Source organism: Felis catus, chromosome B1, assembly GCF_018350175.1.
Source record: "Felis catus isolate Fca126 chromosome B1, F.catus_Fca126_mat1.0, whole genome shotgun sequence".
Classification (NCBI taxonomy): Eukaryota; Metazoa; Chordata; class Mammalia; order Carnivora; family Felidae; genus Felis; species Felis catus.
The window spans coordinates 151,777,737-151,797,491 of NC_058371.1; the positions used below are offsets into that span (position 1 = coordinate 151,777,737).

General features: G+C 37.6%; 1 protein-coding gene and 1 long non-coding RNA gene across 9 annotated transcripts in view; one reads left to right on the forward strand and one right to left on the reverse strand.

Annotated features, from left to right (window-relative positions):
* LOC109499138 overlaps nt 1-12,615 on the reverse strand; it is a 99,923-nt gene extending 87,308 nt beyond the window's left edge. For both annotated transcript variants that reach the window (XR_002156293.2, XR_002741868.2), the window contains exons 1-2: nt 12,508-12,615; nt 7,832-7,947 (exon numbers count right to left, since the gene is read on the reverse strand). This is a non-coding gene — a long non-coding RNA (uncharacterized LOC109499138). The remainder of the gene's footprint in view (nt 1-7,831; nt 7,948-12,507) is intronic.
* Nucleotides 12,616-12,670: 55 nt separating this feature from the next.
* The window catches only part of EPHA5 (EPH receptor A5), a 355,806-nt gene continuing 348,721 nt past the window's right edge, over nt 12,671-19,755 (forward strand). For all 7 annotated transcript variants that reach the window (XM_023253073.2, XM_023253075.2, XM_023253074.2 and 4 more), the window contains exon 1: nt 12,671-13,618. In XM_023253073.2, the coding sequence (XP_023108841.1) occupies nt 13,423-13,618 (196 nt within the window). In that variant the 5' untranslated portion in view covers nt 12,671-13,422. The remainder of the gene's footprint in view (nt 13,619-19,755) is intronic.

Here is a 19,755-nt window from a genome sequence, read left to right on the forward strand (position 1 = left end):
GTGATAAATAAAAAAACCTAAAAGTAGTAAGAAAAAAGAAGTCCTTAACTTACAAAGGAAAATCCATAAGGCTACCTGAAGATTTCTCAACAGAAACATGGCAAGCCAGAAGGGACTGGCATGATATATTCAAAGGGCTGAATGGGAAAAATCTGCAGCAAGAATACTCTATCCAGTAAGTATCATTCGAAATAGAAGGGAACACAAAGTGTTTCCCAGACCAACAAAAACTAAAGAAGTTCATGACCATAAACCAACTCTGCAAGAATATTAAAGGTGACTATGAGTTGAAAGGAGAGACTAAGGGTGCCTGGGTGGCTCAGTCTGTTAAGGGTCTGACTTCAGCTCAGGTCATGATCTCATGGTTCCTGGGTGTGAGCCCCATGTCTGGCTCTAATCTGACAGCTTGATCAGAGCCTGGAGCCTGTTTTAGATCCTGTGTCTCCTTCTCTCTCTGCCCCTCCCCTGCTCACGCTCTCTTTCTGTCTCTCAAAAATAAATAAATGTTAAAAAAAAAAAATTTTAGAAAAGAGAGACCAAAGATAAGAAAGGATCGGAAAAAAAATGAGAAAACAAGTAATAAAATGGAAATAAATACATAATAAATGGATAATTTAGTAAATTATAATTATAATAAATATTTTCTATCAATAATGACTTTGAATGTTAATGGACTAAACTCTCTGATCAAAAGACATAGGGTGTCAGAATGAATTAAAAACAAAACCAAAAACAAACAAACGAAAGAAAACAAGTTACTCATTTTGTAACTAAAGACACCTCCAGATTGAAAGTGAAGGGATGGAAAAACATTTATCATGCAAATGGGCATCAAAAGAAAGCTGGAGTAGCAATACTTCTATTGGAAAAACCAGACTTTAAAGGTTTTTTTTAATGTTTATTTATTTTTGAGAGAGAGAGAGAGGGAGACAGAGAATCCAAAGCAGGATCCAGGCTCCAAGCTGTCAGCACAGAGCCTGAAATGGGGCTCAAACTCACGTGCTGTGAGATCATGACCTGAGCTGAAGTCGGATGCTTAACCGACTGACCCACCCATGTGCCCCTGGAAAAACTAGACTTTAGAGGCACCTGGGTGGCTCTGTCACTTGAACATTTGACTTCAGCTCAGGTCATCATCTCACAGTTCATGGGTTCAGGCTCCACGTCAGGCTCTGTGCTGACAGTTCAGAGCCTGGAGCCTACTTCAGATTCTTTGTCTCCCTCTCTCTCTGCCCCTCCCCAGATTGTGCTCTCTCTCTTTCTCTCTCTCTCTTTCTTTGTCTCTCAAAAATAAATAAATAAACTTAAAAAAAAAGGAAAAACTAGACTTTAAATCAAAGATTGTAACAAGAGACAAAGAAGGGCACTATAAAATAATAAAGGGAGCAATCCAACAGCAAGGTATAACTATTGTAAATATTTATGCACGCAACATAGCAACATTTGGTGCTTCCAAGCACCAAAATATATAAATTAATAACAGACATAAAAGAACTAATTGATAATAATACAATAATATTGGGGGAATTTAACACTCCACTTACATAAATGGACAGATCATCTAAACAGAAAATAAATAAGGAAACAGTGGCTTTGAATTAGACAGTGGACCAGATGGATTTAACAGATATGCAAAGAACATTCCACCCTAAAGCAGCAGAATATGCATTCTTTTCAAGTGCACATGGTACATTCTCCAGAATAGTCCTCACGTCTGATCACAAAACAGGACTCAATAAATACAAAAAGACTGAAGTTATACGATGCACCTTTTCTGACCACAACACTATGCAACTAGAAATCAACCACAAGAAAAAATCTGGGAAGACCACTAATACATGCTACTGAAAATGAATGGATCAACCAGGAAATCAAAGAAGAAATAGAAAAAAAACATGGAAACAAATGAAAATGAAAATAGAACAGCCCCAAATCTTTGGGATGCAGGAAAATCAGTCCTGAGAGGGAAGCATATAGCAATGCAGGCTTACCTCAAAAAACAAAAAAGAAACAAATAAGCCACCTAGTGTTACACCTAAAGGAGCTAGAAAAAGAACAACAAATGAAGGCAACACCAGCAGAAGGAAGGACATAATAAAGATTAGGATAGAAATAAATATAGAAACTAAAAATACAATGGAACATATCAATGAAACCAGGCACTTGCTTAAAAAATTAATAACATTTATAAACCTCTACCCAGACTTACCAAAAATAAAAAAGACTCAAATAAGTGAAATCACAAATAACAACCAACACTGCAGAAAGATAAAAACAATTGTAAGAGAATATTATGCAAAATTATATGCCAACAAATTGGACAGCCTAGAAGAAATGGATAAATTTCTACAAGCATATAAACTACCAAAACTGAAAAAAGAAGGAATAGAAAACTTGAGCAGACTTATAACCAGCAAATAAATTTTATTTTTTTGTTTATTTATAAATATAATTTATTGTCAATTTAGCTAACATACAGTGTATACAGTGTGCTCTTGACTTTAGGAGTAGATGCCCAAGATTCATCGCCTACCTACAACACCCAGTGCTCATCCCAACAGGTGCCCTCCTCCATGCCCATCACCCATTTTCCCCTCTCCCCTGACCCTCCCATAAACCCTCAGTTTGTTTTCTGTATTTAAGAGTCTCTTATGGTTTGCCTTCCTCTCTGTTTGAAACTATTTTCTTCCCTCTTCCCTTCTCCTATGATCTTTTGTTAAGTTTCTCAAATTCCACATATGAAAACATATGATATCTGTCCTTCTCTGAATGACTTATTTCACCTAGCATAATACCCTCCAGTTCCATCCACATTGTTGCAAATGGAAAGATTTCATTGTCTCTCATTGCCAAGGAGTATTCCATTGTATATATAGGCCACATCTTTATCCATTCATCAGTTGATGGAAATTTGGGCTCTTTCCATAATTTGGTTATTGTTGAAAGCACTGCTATAAACATTGGTGTACATGTGCCCCCGTGAATCAGCACTCCTGTATCCTTTGGATAAATTCCTAGTAGTACTATTGCTGGGTAGTAGGGTAGTTCTATTTTTAATTTTTGAGGAACGTCCACACTGTTTTCCAGATTGGCTGCACCAGTTTGCATTCCCACCAATAGTGCAAGAGGGTTCCCATTTCTCCACATCCTCGCTAACATCTTTTGTTTCCTGAGTTGTTAATTTTAGCCACTCTGACAGGTGGGAAGTGGTATTTTAGTGTGGTTTTGATTTGCATTTTCCTGATGATGAGCGATGTTGAGCGTCTTTTCATGTGTCTGTGGCCATCTAGGTGTCTTCTTTGGAAAAGAAGTGGTGAGAGTGCCCACTTCTTCACTGGATTTTTTTTCAGATATTGAGTTTGGTAAATTCTTTATAGATTTTGGATACTAACCCTTTATCTGATATGTCATTTGCAAATATCTTTTCCCACTTCATCTGTTGTCTTTTAGTTTTGTTGATTGTTTCCTTTGCAGTGCAGAAGCTTTTAATCTTGATGAGGTCCCAATAGTTCATTTTTGCTTTTATTTCCCCTTGCCTTTGGAGAAGTGTTGAGTAAGAAGTTGCTGTGGCTGAGGTCACAGAGGTTGTTGCCTGTTTTTCTCCTCTAGGGTTTTGATGGTTTCCTGTCTCACACTTAGGTCTTTTATCCATTTTGAGTTTATTTTTGTGTGTGGTGTAATAAAGTGTTACAGTTTCATTCTTCTGCATGTTGCTGTCTAGTTCACCCAGCACCATTTGCTAAAGAGACTGTCTTTTTTCCATTGGATACTCTTTCCTGTTTTGTCAAAGATTAGTTGGCTATACATTTGTGGGTCCGATTCTGGGTTCTTTATTCTATTCCATTGGTCTATGTGTCTGTTTTTGTGCTAATATCATACTGCCTTGATGATTACAGCTTTGTAATAGAAGCTAAAGTCTGGGATTGTGATGCCTCCCACTTTGGTTTTCTTTTTCAACATTACTTTGGCTATTCGGGGTCTTTTGTGATTCCATACAAATTTTAGGATTGTTTGCTCTAGCTCTGAGAAGAATACCAGTGCAATTTTGATTGGGATTGCATTGAATGTGTAGACTGCTTTGGCTAGTATTGACATATGAACAATATTTGTTCTTCCAATCCATGAACATGGAATATTTTTCCATTTCTTTGTGTCTTCATCAATTTGCTTCATAAGTTTTCTATAGTTTTCGGCATAACAGATCTTTTATATCTTTGGTTAGGCTTATTCCTAGGTATTTTATGGGTCTTGGTGGAATTGTAAGTGGGATCAATTTCTTGATTTCTCTTTCTGTTGCTTCATTATTGGTGTATAGAAATGCGACCAATTTCTGTACATTTTATATCCCCAGCAAAGAAACTGTATCAGTAACTCCCAAAAAACAAAAGTCCAGGACCAGATGGCTTCACAAGAAAATTCTACCAAACATTTAAAGAAACCTACTCTTTTCAAACTTTTCCAAAAAACAAAATGAAAGAAAATTTTCAAATTCGTTCTATGAGACCAGCATTACCCTGATACCAAAACCAGACAAAGACTCCATTAAGAAACAGACTACAGGCCAAAATCTCTGATGAACATGGATGCAAAATTCTCAATAGAATACTAGCAAACTGATCCAAGAATATATATTAAAAAATCACTAACCTTGATGAAGTGGGATTTATTACTGGGTTGCATGAGTAGTTCAATATTTGCAAATCAAACAATGAGACACACCACATTAATAAAAGAAAAGATAAAAATCATATGATCATTTCAATAAATGCATTTCAGAAAAAGCATTTGACAAAGTACAACATCTATTTATGTAAAAACTCTCAAAAAAAGTAGGTTTAGGGAAAACATAATTCAACACAATAAAGGCCACATATGAAAAACCCACAGCTAATATAATCCTCTATGTGGAAAATCTGAGAGCTTTTCCTCTATGGTCAGGAACAAGATAGGGATGTCCACTCTCACCGCTTTTATTTAACATAGTACTGGAAATCCTAGATACAGCAATCAGACAACAAATAAAAATAAAAAAGCATACAAATCAACAAGAAGAGATAAAATTTTCACCATTTGCAGATGACATGATACTCTATACAGAAAACTGAATAACTCCACCCAAAAACTGTTAGAATGGATAAACAAATTCAGTAAATTCTCAGGATATAAAATCAACATACAGGAATCTGTTGCATTTCTATACACCAATAATGCAAGCAACAGAAAGAGAAACTAAGGAATCAATCCCATTTACAATTGTACCAAAACCAATAAGATACCTATGAATAAACCTAACCAAAGAGGTGAAAGATCTGTACTCTGAAAATGATAAAACACTGATGAAAGAAATTGAAGATGACACAAATAAAATAGAAAGACATCCTATGTTCACGGATTGGAGAGCAAATATCGTTAAAATGTCTGTACCACCCAAAGCAACATATCTATACATTTAATGCAATCTATACATTTAATGCAATCCCTATCAAAGTACCAACAGTATTTTCACACAGCTAGAACAAACGATATTGTTCTATATGGAGCCACAGAAGACCCTGAAAAGCAGTCTTGAAAAAGAAAAGCAGAGATAGAGGAATCATAATTATGGACATAAAGTTATATTACAAAGCTACAGTAATCAAGAGTATGGTGCTGGCACAAAATAAACACATAGTTCAATGAAACAGAATAGATAGCTCAGAAATAAACTCACAACTATATGGTCAATTACATTTAAAAAAATCAGGAAAGAATATCCAAAGAATTTCCAATCCAAAGACAATTTCTTCAACAAATGGTGTTGGAAAACTAGACAGCAACATGCAAAAGAATGAAGCTGGGCTTTCTTACATTATACACAAAAATAAATCTAAAATGGATTAAGGATCTAAATATGAGACCTGAAACCATGAAAATACTAGAAGAGACCACAGACAGTAATTCTCTGGCATTGGCTATAGAAACAGTTTTCTAGATATGTCTCCTGAAACAAGGGAAACAAAAACAAAACTAAACTACTGAGACTACATCAAAATAAAAAGCTTCTGCACAGTGCAGAAAACAAACAGCAAAAGGAAAAAACAACCTATGGAATTGGAGAAGATATTTGCAAATGACATATCTGACAAATGGCTAGTATCCCAAATATACAAAGAACCTATAAAACACAACACCCAAAAAAAATGAATAGTCCAATTAAAAAATGGGCAGAAGACATGAATAGACATATTTCCAAAGAAGACATACAGATGGCCAACAGACACATGAAAAGATGCTCAACATGACTGATTGTCAGGGAACTGAAAATCAAAGCTACAATGCAATATTACATCACACATGTCAGAATGACTAAAATCAGAACCACCATAAACAAGTGTTGGGGATGATGTGGATAAGGGGAACCCTCTTGCTCTGTTGGTGGGAATGCAAACAGCCACTCTGGAAAACATTATAGAGGTTCCTCAAAAAGTTAAAAGTAGAACTACCCTAAGATCCAGCAATTGCACTAGGTATTCACCCAGAGAATACAAAAATACTCATTCAAAGGGATACATGCACCTTGATGTTTATAGCAGCATTACTACAATAGTCAAATTATGGAAATAGCACAAGTGTCTATCAACTGATGACTGCATAAGGAAGTGGTACATATACATGTGCACTAGACTATTACTCGGCCATAAGAATGAATGAAATTTTGCCATTTTCCTTAACAGGAATGGAGCTAGAGAGTATTATGCTAAGTGAAATAAGTCAGAGAAAGACAAATACCATGTGATTTCATTCACATATGGAAGTTATGAAACAAAATAAAAGAGGAAAGCAAAAATAGAGAGCAAGACAAACCAAGAAACAGAGTCTTAAGTAGAAAACAAACTGATGGTTACTCGAAAGGAGGTGAGTGGGGGATGAGTTAAATAGGTGATGGAGATTAAGGAGTGCACTTGTAATGATGAGCACCGGGTGTGGTATGGGAGTGTTAAGTCACTATATTGCATTCCCGAAACCAATACTACCCCATATGTTAACTAACTGGAATTGAAACAAAAACTTTAAAAATACCATTATGTTTCATCTTTTAACCCATTTTAATTAATGTGTTTGCTTAAAATTTAAAATTTCTAGCTGCTAGATATAAAGCTACCACATTTTAAAAACATTTGATTTTGCAAAACCACCCTACAAGAGATATTCTAAATTCACTTTCCAGCAACAGAGTATGAGAGTACATGAGATTATCATTGCCAGCTTATACCTAGAAGCCTTTCCAGAGACAACCAATTTGGGACAGTGTGGGATAACCAATCAAGCATTTATCTAAAGCTTGATCACATATACAACCCTTATTTATTTATGCCATTGGGTAAATTTATCAGTTTTTCCCCTAGTAAACTATAGCTAGTTATAAAATATGTTCTCCTATGAGTGGATTATTTATGAATTTCTTTTTTTTTAATATTTATTTATTTTTGGCATAGTGCAAACAGGGAAGGGGCAGAGAGAGGGGGACAGAGGATCTGAAGCAAGCTCTGTGCTGACAAGCTGACAGCAGTGAGCCCGAAGTGGGGTTCGAACTCATGAATTATTATTATTATTATTTTTTTTGAATTATGAGATCATGACCTGAGCCAAAGTCGGATGCTCAACCGACTGAGCCACCCAGGTGTCCTTATTTATGAATTTCAAGTGAGTATATGCACTGAATTTAATAAAAAAAAAAACATTCTTTTGAATATGAAAAATGCCACAACTTATTTTTCATATAACAGCATGCACTTCTGGAATCCAGAAGATGGTTAGAATAGGTGAGTTTTAAGTGAAGTGAGTCACTCACAGTGTATCACTTCAATCTTGGGACTCTTCTGAGCATGCTTTTCCGACTTCTTCAGCCCTGAGAGTCCTTATTATTTCATTGTTCACATCTTCATAGGATGCCACTTATCCAAGATGCTGGAGGCAAACAACAACCAAAGAACAACCAAAGTCAGTTTGGTTCCTCATCAACTATAGCAGCATTGGCCTCCCGCTACACTCAAATGTCAATAGCACTCACCCATCGATCACAGAATGATTAGAGAATAAACCAACCTCCAACAACAACAGTAAAAATCAGTGGCTCTTGGGCTCACTCTAATTTATTTAAATATCTTGCTCCTTATTCTTTGCTACAATATTCTCTATTAATACTCATTGACAGAGGAAGATTTTATTATCTTCTTGATATTCATAGAAAACACAAAAAAATGACGGCTCATTATGATGCCAATATGTTTATATTTTTTAAGGTGTAAAGGTGACATATATTACAACTGATAAGCCAATATTGAGACACTGTTATTAACTAAAGTCCATAGTTTTACATTAGGGTTCACTCTTGGTGTGGTGCATGTAATACATTTTGACAAGTATATAATGTCATATTCCACCATGACAGCATCATACATGATAGTTTCACTGCCCTAACAGGCTGGTTTTTTTTCCTTAAACTTGTTAAGTAATAAAATAATTTATATATTAAACCCTCATTAACTAATTACAAAGCTATTTATTCCTTATTTTTTAAGTTAAATACTCATTTAATAATAAATTAAATTGAATACAATTAAATTGAACATTAATAGCAAAAATGTGGGTAATTAGTAGAGAAAAGTGATTCGAGGACTTCAGAAAAATTCTTAAACAAGATAACTATGAACAAAAATTAAACTATTATCTGTTTTATGTTAATTAAATTAAAATGCAACATAAAATAATGAATACATTAGCATTTTCTTGGTTGTGAACTTTAAGAGCTATTGATTGCTTAAATATATTTTAGTCAGCCTTTTCCTTTGGGGTCAAAATAATTAACATCACCATATATGTATCCTCTTCAGGAAATCATGGACTTGAAAAATTAACTTCATTAGTACATATTACAGTTCCATTAAGCTATCTTATAATTTCATATCTAAAATCTACCATGGATTAAAAGTTTGCTTTGCTTTTGTTTTTTTTTTTCTTCACAAAATTCTCTGAAAGAAAGCATGCAGCTAAGTGACAAACATTTAAAACAATTATGTAAAAAATTGCCAATAATACATATTTTAGAAAAAAATGCTCTTTGGTTTATGATGTTTTACTTACATTATTTTCGTAAAGACTGTTGCTTATGTTTTCTACCATAGTTTACATGGGTTTTGTGCTGTTTGTATTAATATTATCTGTCTACACACCTTACTGTTTATTTTCTTGATTTGGTCTATTGTCTCTCCATTGTACACAGATTGTATGTGTGTTTTTGTTTACAGAAGACAGTCTTTTTCTCCAAATAATGCTTATATAGGATCACTTGTTTCTTGTTTTCTCCTATTCATTTTTCTGACCTGTACTATATATTATTTGGCTATTGCTTTTGGATTTAAGTGAACTTAAAAATTGAAGTATTTTTTATTCATTAATTGTTCCCATTAATGCAGAATTTGGGGACAGTCCTCTTTTTTTTTTCATTTCTGAATGACTGGTTATCAAATTTATTCTTTACTTCCATTATATTACAATTTTCTTCAGAGAGCCAGTGCCATGGGCTAAAATTCCCATGTCTTAGCAGCTGTGAAACTACTCAGGTTGCCTAACCTCATTTCCTCAGTCTTCTCTTCATAAACATGGGGCTAATAATTATACCAACAATGTGGTTAAAATGTCAGTATTAAGTAAAATAATTAATGTAAAACATGATATAATGCTTCACACATAGCAATCTCCAGTAATTACTAGCAATTCTGCTTAGTATAATTGTTTTTGTTGTTCTACTTTGAATGCAGTAAAGATATTTAGGCTTATTAATACCTTGAACTTAACTGTAATACCTTTTATAGGGTAGTAACCTTCCAAGGTATCTAATCAATGTGATTCTGAATTTCTCTTCTTCACGAAAGCTTAGTAAAAAGCCAAATCCAAGGTGAGATCTAGGAGGCATCAGCCACGTTCACCTTTTGAGGCCACAGCAGTTATCCCAAGCAAAAGAAAAGCAAACAATAGGACTTCTAAGCTCCTACTGATGTTTTAGCCCTTTCTTGTGCAAAGCAGTAGTATGAAGGAAAAAGACAAATCTAGTTTTCGTGCAATACTGTGGTCCAATGTGAGTATGCTAAAAGAGTATTTACGTTCCAAGAAACCAACAAATGGCCAAATATAAGATCTCTTTTGAGACTGAGGCCCAAACCAAGCCATCCTCCTTAACTTGTCTGATTAACTCTTTAATTGCTGTAAGCGGGGCTCTATTTTACAGCTGTTCATTCTTTTAAGGACATGCAACAAATATTTTTAAACAACCGTGAAAAAGATGGCTGCCATTTAAGGTGAAGAACATGAAGGATTTGGCATTCTGTGGTCTTAGTCACTTAAGAAAGAGTTAACTATCTTCAGTAGGGGATAACATAATTAGCCAACACAGTGAAAACTACTAAGTTTTCTTTGACATACCCAACTTTAAATTATTTTTATCTCAATATATATGCTTATAGTTGTTAGCTAACTTGTTCCAGTTTTTCATTCAGAAAATATTGCCATTATGTTGACTGACATAAATCATAAGCTATGAATACTTTGAGAAGGAGAACCAAATCACTTCTTTTTGTGAATAACAACAGTATAGAATGTCCATTCTCTTTGGACCCTGGGTAGGATTTTAGATGAGAAAGATGTGTATGTGTGAGTTTGTGTGTGTGGGGAGAGTGTTAAATTTTTCAGGGGTGAAACTTCTATAGGATGGAGTGACAGACATAAAAACAAAGGTATGAAGCAATTTAGGGGACAGTGTATTTCAAATTTTAAGGTAAAACAAAATGGAAATTTTACTTAAGATCTTTGTAGTAGAAGACTTTCAATGTCAGGCTGAAGAAATTTAATAATTTTGAGGTTAAGAGTAAATATTTGGTGATAGGTGACAAGGGCAGTAACATAGAAGTGCAAAGGATATGGAAGAGAAGAGAACTTGATCATTTTCTCTAAATCCCTCATTTTACTGATGAGGATACTGAGGTCTATAGAGGTAAGGCAACAATTTCAAAGCCCAATTAAACTGCCTATGTTTCACATTATCATTATTACCTATCTGTAGGTTTTAGATAACTCAGTTGATTGTCTGTTTAGATATATATTTTTTTAAGTAATTCAACTATAGTTTGGAGGGAGGAGCTTACATTTTGAATGGTCTTCAAATAGAAACATAAAATTCAACTCTGCATCTCACCATGAGGTTTTTGCCAAACTGAAAGGCTGATTCACTGCCATTTCTTTAAATTTACTTCATGCATTTGGAGCACACTATAATGGAAAGAAGCTGCTTTTAGATTTCTGGTGCCAAAACATTTCAGGAAAAAAGAAAATCAAAGATAAGCTTCTATCTCTTTATAAAATTGCATCACTGCTTCTTTATTCTTTCATCTTTACCGCAAATATTTAAACAAGAAACAAATGTCATCAGCTAAAGATGATGAGAAATTTATTGTGAAGACAAACAGGGCTCTAGATGTCAGAGCTGGTGAGCTGAGTCTCCTTCGTTAGGTGTGAATGCAAACCGAATTTTCACAGTAGTTACTATAACCAAATTAAACAAGATAGATACCTTTCTTCTAAACTCACACTTTTTTGTAGATGCTTTATTTGCAGTATTTATTACAACTGCCTTTCAGATGTTATCTCTTAGAATGAATGAGAAAATTGAAGAGAAATATTAAAGGAAATATTAAAGGAATATTAAAATATTAAATTGAAGAGAAATATTAAAGGAAATATTTAAATATTAAAGGAAGAGAAATATTAAAGGAATATAATAGAGGTGAAGCATAGAAAGTCAATTGTTTCAAACTGCTTTTTTGGTAATTGTTTTGTAAGTTTCTCGATGCAGAACACACAAAATTAAAATAGTATTTTTTAAACCCTGAAATTATTTGACCCATGCTAATTTCACTGGAATTAACTGCATATAGCTTCATATCATATAATTTCTCAAAACTAACACACCCTATCAATGAAATTAATAAATTAAATCAATATATCGTGAAGTACCTGGCACACTGCAAAATTCAGGAAGTCGAATTCTTTGACTCCCTGAAATTTCAAACATAGTCATGGTGTCTATATTTAGAAATTCGACAATTTACTTCTGAAAAAAAATGTTGACTAATTATCCCATCCCAGCTGCCCAAAGTATTGGAAGAATAGAAAGGGTGAGCAGCAGTGAGCGATATGGGTGTTTAAGAAACTAGCCACGGACCAGCACAGCCTCTGCGAATACGTGGCTATGTGACGACAAGGTTGTTGATGCCACAAGCCTGCGATGGGCAGCAGGCACTGTGCCAAACCAAAGGACCCGCTTCTCCAAGGGCTGCCGGCTGAACCTAAGGCTGATTTCCCTTCCGCCTCCCGGGAGCCCCAGTCTTCGCAGGCACCGTCAGGAGAATTCTGCGCCCTAATTATCCGGGGAGGAACACGCGCCTCTCCCGGAGACCGCTAGGCAACACTCACCACAGCAGCCTTCAGATTACTTCCCTCCGCGAGTGTGTGACTTCGTCTAAGCAACTCACACTTACAGTAGATTCTCACTGGCGAGGCAGCGAGCAGCAGAGGGCGGGGGAGCTGGGAGGAGGAGGAGGGAGGCGGGTGGGAGGTGCAGAGCGGGGAGGCAGAGGAGACGACGGAGCTCCAGACACAGCAGGAGCGCGCCGTGGCGGTGCAGTTTCAACCTCGTCCTCCCAGCCGCGCGCACACCGCTTCCTCCCCGAGCCGCGGGAACCGCAGCAGCTCCGGGCTGCTGCCGCCGGGCTCCGCGCGCCTGCCCGCTCGCCGCCGCCACCACCTCCCCTCGTCGGCGCTCAGCCCGCAGCTGTTTCCTCCTGCCAGCCTCTGAACTCTGGATCTTTTCCTTTGCTCGCCTCTCGTATTCTCCCCACCCTGTATTTTCTGAACTCCTTTCCTTTATCCTTAGCCACCCTGCCCTTTCCTCCTCTTTTTACGGAGGATTTCTTCTTGACTGAAGATGACCTGTCTTCCTTACCTTCGTTTCAGCCCTGAAGACTGAGAAGGAACCTTTAGCTTTCCCCCAGGGGCATTTTAGAGACCTCAATCCTTAAAAGTCTTCAGAGGCAGAGAAACAGGACCCGGGACCTTCTCGACACCCTTGGGTCCAGTGCAGAGCTGCACTATCACCCATAACTAGTATTTAATTTAAGCCCGCCGAAGAGGAGGGAGAGAGGAGCCAGAAGCAAACTTCGGCCGTCTCAGAGGATCCGTGGTTCCCGCATTTGGAAGCGCCGCGTGCCAGAAGGCGGAGGACCCCACGGGGAACGCACAGGAGTCGCGAGCCTCCCTCGCCCCCTCCGCGAGTCCGGCGCCGCGGACTGAGCCGCGCGGGACAGCAGCGGCGGAGGCAGCCAGGAGAAGATGCGGAGCTCGGGGCCCCCGGGTGCGGGACGCCGGAGGCCCCCGGGCAACGGCGGCGGTGGAGGCGGCGACGGCCACCCCAGCACCCCTGCGTCTCTGGCCGGCTGCTATTCCGCACCTCGCAGGGCCCCCCTCTGGACGTGCCTTCTCCTGTGCGCCGCGCTCCGGACCCTCCTGGCCAGCCCCAGCAACGAAGGTAGTGTTGGGGGTGGGGACGGCAGCGACCTGGGGCGGAGGGGCGAGGCGGGGCGCCCTGGACGCTGCTGCCGCGGACGAAATCTCATCCCGCATCACGAATTAACATTTGTCCGCTTTCGCTAGCCTTTTCGCCCCCTCTGCTGTGCTTGGTTGCATTGTTTGACAAGAGGTGCGGAGCGCTGTGCGACTACCCTGCGTGTGGACCGAGTCTGGTCGGGGGGGAGGGGTGCTGGGAAGTTGCAAGCGGGGGCAAAGAGAGGTCTGAGACCCACGCCGGAAGGTTGGGTGCGGCTGGTTCTCACTTAAACGCCTGGGGAAGTGACATTTCGAGCTGGAGGGAGTGAGAACTGTTCGAAGCTCAGCGGCGACGATTTCGGGAGCGGTGGGCTTTTAGAATCGTTATTTGGGGCCGGTGATGGGAAATATTGTGGGGGTGGCCGGCTGCTTTTATTCTGGGGGAAAGTGCCTTCTGGAAGCTGTTATTTAGGGCATCGCCACATGCTATTCTGGGGTGGGTGGCAAGAGCTGTTATTTCTCTAGGGAGGGGAAGGGCGAAGGACAGAAGGCGCCCCCACACCGTGGGGTGCCCTTCACTTTGGGGGCTCATCATTACACCAAAGTGGAAGGCGGGAAGGTGGGATGCCGCGGGAGGCGGAAGGGAGGTGGAGTGTCGCTGCCAGGAAGTTGCTGCTCAGACCCACCGGGGCTAGTCTCTCCGCGAGGGAAAAGCCCCGCTCCAGCCGGCTCCGGATCCCGGAGTCCCTCAGCCCCCGCCCCACCCCCAATCCTGCGCTCCGGACCCTGAAGGCTGCCCCTTCTTTCTCCTGGGCGAGTAGGGCGGGTTTCGCGGGAACAGCACCTGTGCGACGCTCGCTGCTCTCGGAGCCGTGCTCAGCCCCGGAGCCGCCACCGCCCGGCCAGCAGCCCTCGGCCCCGGCTCGGCTCCGGCCGCGCTCGCTCCTCTCGCACGCCCGGACCGCGCTTGGGTCTGAGCTCCAGGGCTCATTCCTCTAGGGTGGGGGTGGGGGGTGAGGGAGCAGCATCTCAGATCCAGATCTGGGTGCACGAAACCGTCAGCCTCGAGACGAAAATATCAAAAACCCCTCCTCCCCTCTTCCTGGAATACTGGGATTTCGATTTGAGGCTCTGGATGCCAAGAGTGAGGCACAGAACCTTAAAAAAAAAAATCCCTTCCACTCCTAGGGCAGGGGACGCTGGACCGGAAAGATGAAGCAGCAGCCTCGGGGTCGTGCGTGTCCTCGTGACTTGCACGGGTTGTGTGGCTGGAGGAGAAGGCGCTGAGCTGGTTTAGGAGCACTGCCAGCTCTGTAGGAACCGTGTGAACGCAGGGCAGATCCAGATCCCTGCCCCACCCCATGAACTTCTGTCTTTAATCCTTACAATGTATTGTTTTAAATCTGATTTAAGGATTCTGCGTAGCTCACTCTGTCCGTCTGTCTACCTAACCTACCTACCTATCTAGTCGTCTGGCTATCGACGATCTCCCGTGCTCAACCCAAGCAATCTGCATTTTTCTCCCTTCCCGATAAAGTTGGAGAAGTGTTTTAAGTACTACTACTCCTTTTATTAACCTCTCATGTTAGATTCATTATGTTAGAAGTCCGGAGGATTATGACAAGGTTTGAAGACCTTTTATTAACTGCCTTATTCCACCGGAAGGGGCATCCTGGTTTGGATTTAAAGAGTAATAGTAATAGTAGTGCCAATCATCCTTTCCTGTTCCCATTATATTTCAATTTCTCTCCCAGGTGTGATGAGGGAAGGGGTTTATGTAGAGATGAAAGGGAGTAGAAGCTCATGGTTAGGGAAGGAAAAAAAGTCTCCGGGAGGGTGACGCTGAATGGGCACAAGGGCTGAGACTGCGCCGGGAGGAAGAGGCAGAGGGAAAGAGAGGGAAGCTAAGAAATAGCACCGATCTCTTAAGGTGTTGTAAGCAGAGCTCAAATCCTGGGGAAGGTAGACTGGTTAACATCACAGACCTAACACCCACAGGTTGTATTGTCATTTCGCCAGCTAGTCCAACACACGGCAAAACTTGGGCTACAGTGAGGTGGGGATTGCTGGGGTCTATCACTATTTCACATAATAGGAAACAAAATCGTATTAATTATATGACTTCGCCTCATTCATCCCATTTCTACCCAACAGTTTTACGTCTTTCTATTAGTATCATCTCAGACCATTACTTCTATTCTTGTATAAAATTTATGTTCTCCCCTTATTGTTTGTGCATGTAAGAGTTATTATAAATCGAACAATATTATATTAAGATATTAATAAGAGCAGTTTGTTTATTTAAAGATTCCAATTGGGGTTCTTAAGTTTGTTTTTGATTATTTCTGGAAGGTCTTGGAAGATCAGGGACAGAATGACTGGATGTATGTGCTGCATCCATTAATAACTTGCTCACATATACTTTGCTTTTGCAAACCATAGATGCTATAGACTAGTGTGTGTGTGTGTGTATGTGTATATATATATATATATAGTATATGTATATATATATGTGTATATATATATATAGTATGTATATATATGTGTGTGTGTGTATATATATATATATATATATATATGTATATAATGTTCTATATGTGTATAATATGAATGCTCCCAGCATGTGAGAAAAAAATTCAAGGCAAATAGAAATAAATGTGAATTTACATTTGTAATTTTTATTCCAGTCATTTTAAAATTTTAACCTTGGTAGGCATAAATAAGCAGGACTGAAAAGGAAAAGCCAAACATATATGTAGAATCTTAAATTGAGATGGAATACATGTTAGGTATGTTGGATAAAAGACAGTTGGAGGAAAAAAATGTACTCTTTAGAGTGAATTCTAAGATAAGGTAAATATACCTTTAGTTGTCTTTTTGCATACATTAGCCATAAATTACATGTGGAAAAAATCTTTGAACTGCAGTGTAATGCAAAAAAAACACTTTTATTATAAAATACTTCAGAGGTATATTTAGCAAGAAACTTCTAAGATTGATCAAGCAGGACAAATATTAGCAAGTATATCAACAAGTGAAAATGTTAATAGATTTAATAGGAAAAGGGAGCATGTCCACTGTTAGGAATATTGGAGGTGGCCCTGAACTTATTCAGTAACTGCCACTTTTTGCTGTCTGGAGATATATTTGTAAACAAGCATTATTTGACAAGTGCTTTTCACAGCAGGGATTCTTGGCCAATTACTGCTGAACAGCTCTGCATTGAAAATGATTCACCCGCAGTGAATCAAGCTTAATTCATTGAAGCTACAGTCAGTAATGTCCCAGTAAAGTGCTTCTGACAGTTGTCAGCAGTTTGTGTTTGAAAAGTCCGGTTTCTTGTCTCTGAATGTTTTGTATGTTTGAGAAAGTGGGGTGGAGGTGCTCTTTGGGGAAAAAAATACACATGTACACACACAGAGTGAAAAAATTTTAGGCTAAACTGTTAAACAATCATAAAATTGTAGATGTTTTCAATGGAAAGAAAGGAAAACGGAGTTTGTTTTAGGGTTTTTCTTGGTTTATAATAGGACCAGGCCCATAAAACAGATTGGAGGACATAATAGATTTGTAAAACCAAATGGCTTTGTTTTGTGGCCTTGTCATCCTGTTATAATTCATTTCTTTTTAGATAAACCGGCAGGACCCCACAGAAAAGGGACAGTTAAAATCATTCCCTCACCAGGACACTCCTAAACAAAAAAAGAGAGCAATTACCCATTTGTAATCTTAGATAGTTGGAAGTAGAACAGACCATGAAGAGTTTTGACTTTTTGCTTTATAAGACATGAAAGGGGGGCAGAGGGTTGACTCTTTAATTTTAAGATTTTTTTTTGAGGTAAACAGAGATCTTGGGTGTCAGGGTGACAGGTGAGAGGATTTCATTTCCTCACATAAGACAGAGAAGAAGGTGGACAATTCCTGCATTTACAATGGAAATTTCTCCTTTTATTGAAACTATTCTTGTATAATTATGAGTTATCAATACTATTAATTCTTTATTTCAATCCACATAGGTTATAGTTGGTATGGGAAAAGGGTTTTTTTTTTTTATACTTAGAAATGCATTACTAAACTTACCATTATTTATATTATTAATAATCTTTTCTACCAAATGTGATCTTTTAGAGAATCTGCACAAAATGTCAAAATTACATGTATAGCTATTTATAGACAAACATTCTCAAACTATTTAAATATTTGACTTAATTCAATATTGCTACTGTTGAGAAAATGACTATGCTTTAGTTGTATTCACTACATTTTTGCTGTTGACTTGATCACTTGAATCTCCTTTGTTTGAGTGCTTTCTTATGTATTTGCTTGAATGACTACTTAATTTCTCTTTCATTTAGAAGAAAGCTTCCTACCTTTGACTGTAAAAATAGACTATAATGTGCATTATTATATTTTATTAACTAATTATAGCTATTTTTACATATATGAGTCAAACTTAATGTTCTTTTTAAAAAGAAAAATATGCTGCTAATGTCTTAAAGAAATAACTAATGTAAAAAGTATTGATAACTCTTTATTTTTTGCACTTAAATTACCAAGTATATTTCATTTTACTAATGAGTAGTTTTGATTTGAATTAGCAGAGGTACCTAAATACTCAAATATGATTTATGGCATTCTTGACTATCTTAAAATAGTTTCACAGTTGTTTTCATAAAGCATCAAAATTACATGAAGTTTGAATATGCAGCCTTGATGATTATAAATCATTAAAAATCAATTGTGATATTTGTCCTTTTTTCCCTTTCAAGAAAGAGTGAATTTTTACTAAAAAGGCAATATGCAAGCTAAAAATGTAAATTGTCACCTTAGAGACTCAGAATGATTCTTGCAGTTAGAATCTCTAGTGGATATGTATTTATCTGTTGAGCAGAATAGCTCCTATTGGTTGCTCTACTGGGTAAATACGTATTTTGTTATTTTATCACAATCTATATAATCAGTTGGTGATTTCTTCAAAGGAGTTATCCTAGTCTATTGTATACATAAGCACACCTAATAGTATTTTTAATTCACAGTAAAAATTTTATCCCATATTTTGTCCCAGACAAGGCGGTGCACTTAGTTTCTATAAGTGTTACAAACATAGCTAAAAAATAAAATGAATTCTAAAGACTTTGTAAGTACACATTAAAATGTTTTATATATTTTTAAAAAGCTTAATACTATATATATTTGAAGTAATAGACACAATGGTTTTATTTAGTAAGATGTATTTGACATAAGAAATAGACAAATAAGAGAAACTCTGATCTACTCATAATAATTTTTAAAGCACCATGTAGCAATTAGAAAACTGGAAGATTTGACAGTTACTCACTGAAATCTTTTGGAAATCTCCTATTGGTTCTATTAATGTTTAAATTAAAAACTAAATGATTCACTCTTAAATGTTTGGTTTTAACTTTTGAAACAATTAGCATGAGTATTTAGGAGAATCTGCCTTTATCATATATTTACTTTTCTCTTTTTAGTTTCTGACTTTCCAGATATTTGTTTATTCAGAATTAATGAAATAGATTTTATAGTGTTTGAACAAGACAAAAATTTTTTGATGAAGAAAAATTTTGATGAAGAAACAATGTTTAAAATTTTAAATTCAAATTTTGGACAATAGTTCATTATTGGTAATATGTTTATTAACATATGCAAGGTGTCATAATGAAGAACTTTCCACAAAAATAGTAGGATCAGTAACACCATAAATTGTAGTATGAAATTGCTGTTTGCAAATCATGGTACAAATAGATAGTGGCACAGGTATTGTTGAGTATTAAAAGTTGATTGGAATTTTCATCTTTCTTCTGATGCTATAGATTTCACATATATAGGATTTATTCATCCCATGTATTCTGATCACAGAAAATCAAGGGGTAGCTCTGATTTAAAATGTATATTATAATAGTGATAAAAAACAATGAAATGATTTAAAATGTAATTCTAACGAATGAATTTCATGAGATATAGAGATTTTTAAATTCCCTTTTAGCTTCTTTCATTACCTTCTTAAATTCTTACTGATTATAATCTGTTAGTGAAAGCAAAAACAAATATATAAACAGGAAAAGTACTGTAAGGTACTTAAAAATTAGAATTGTGTCT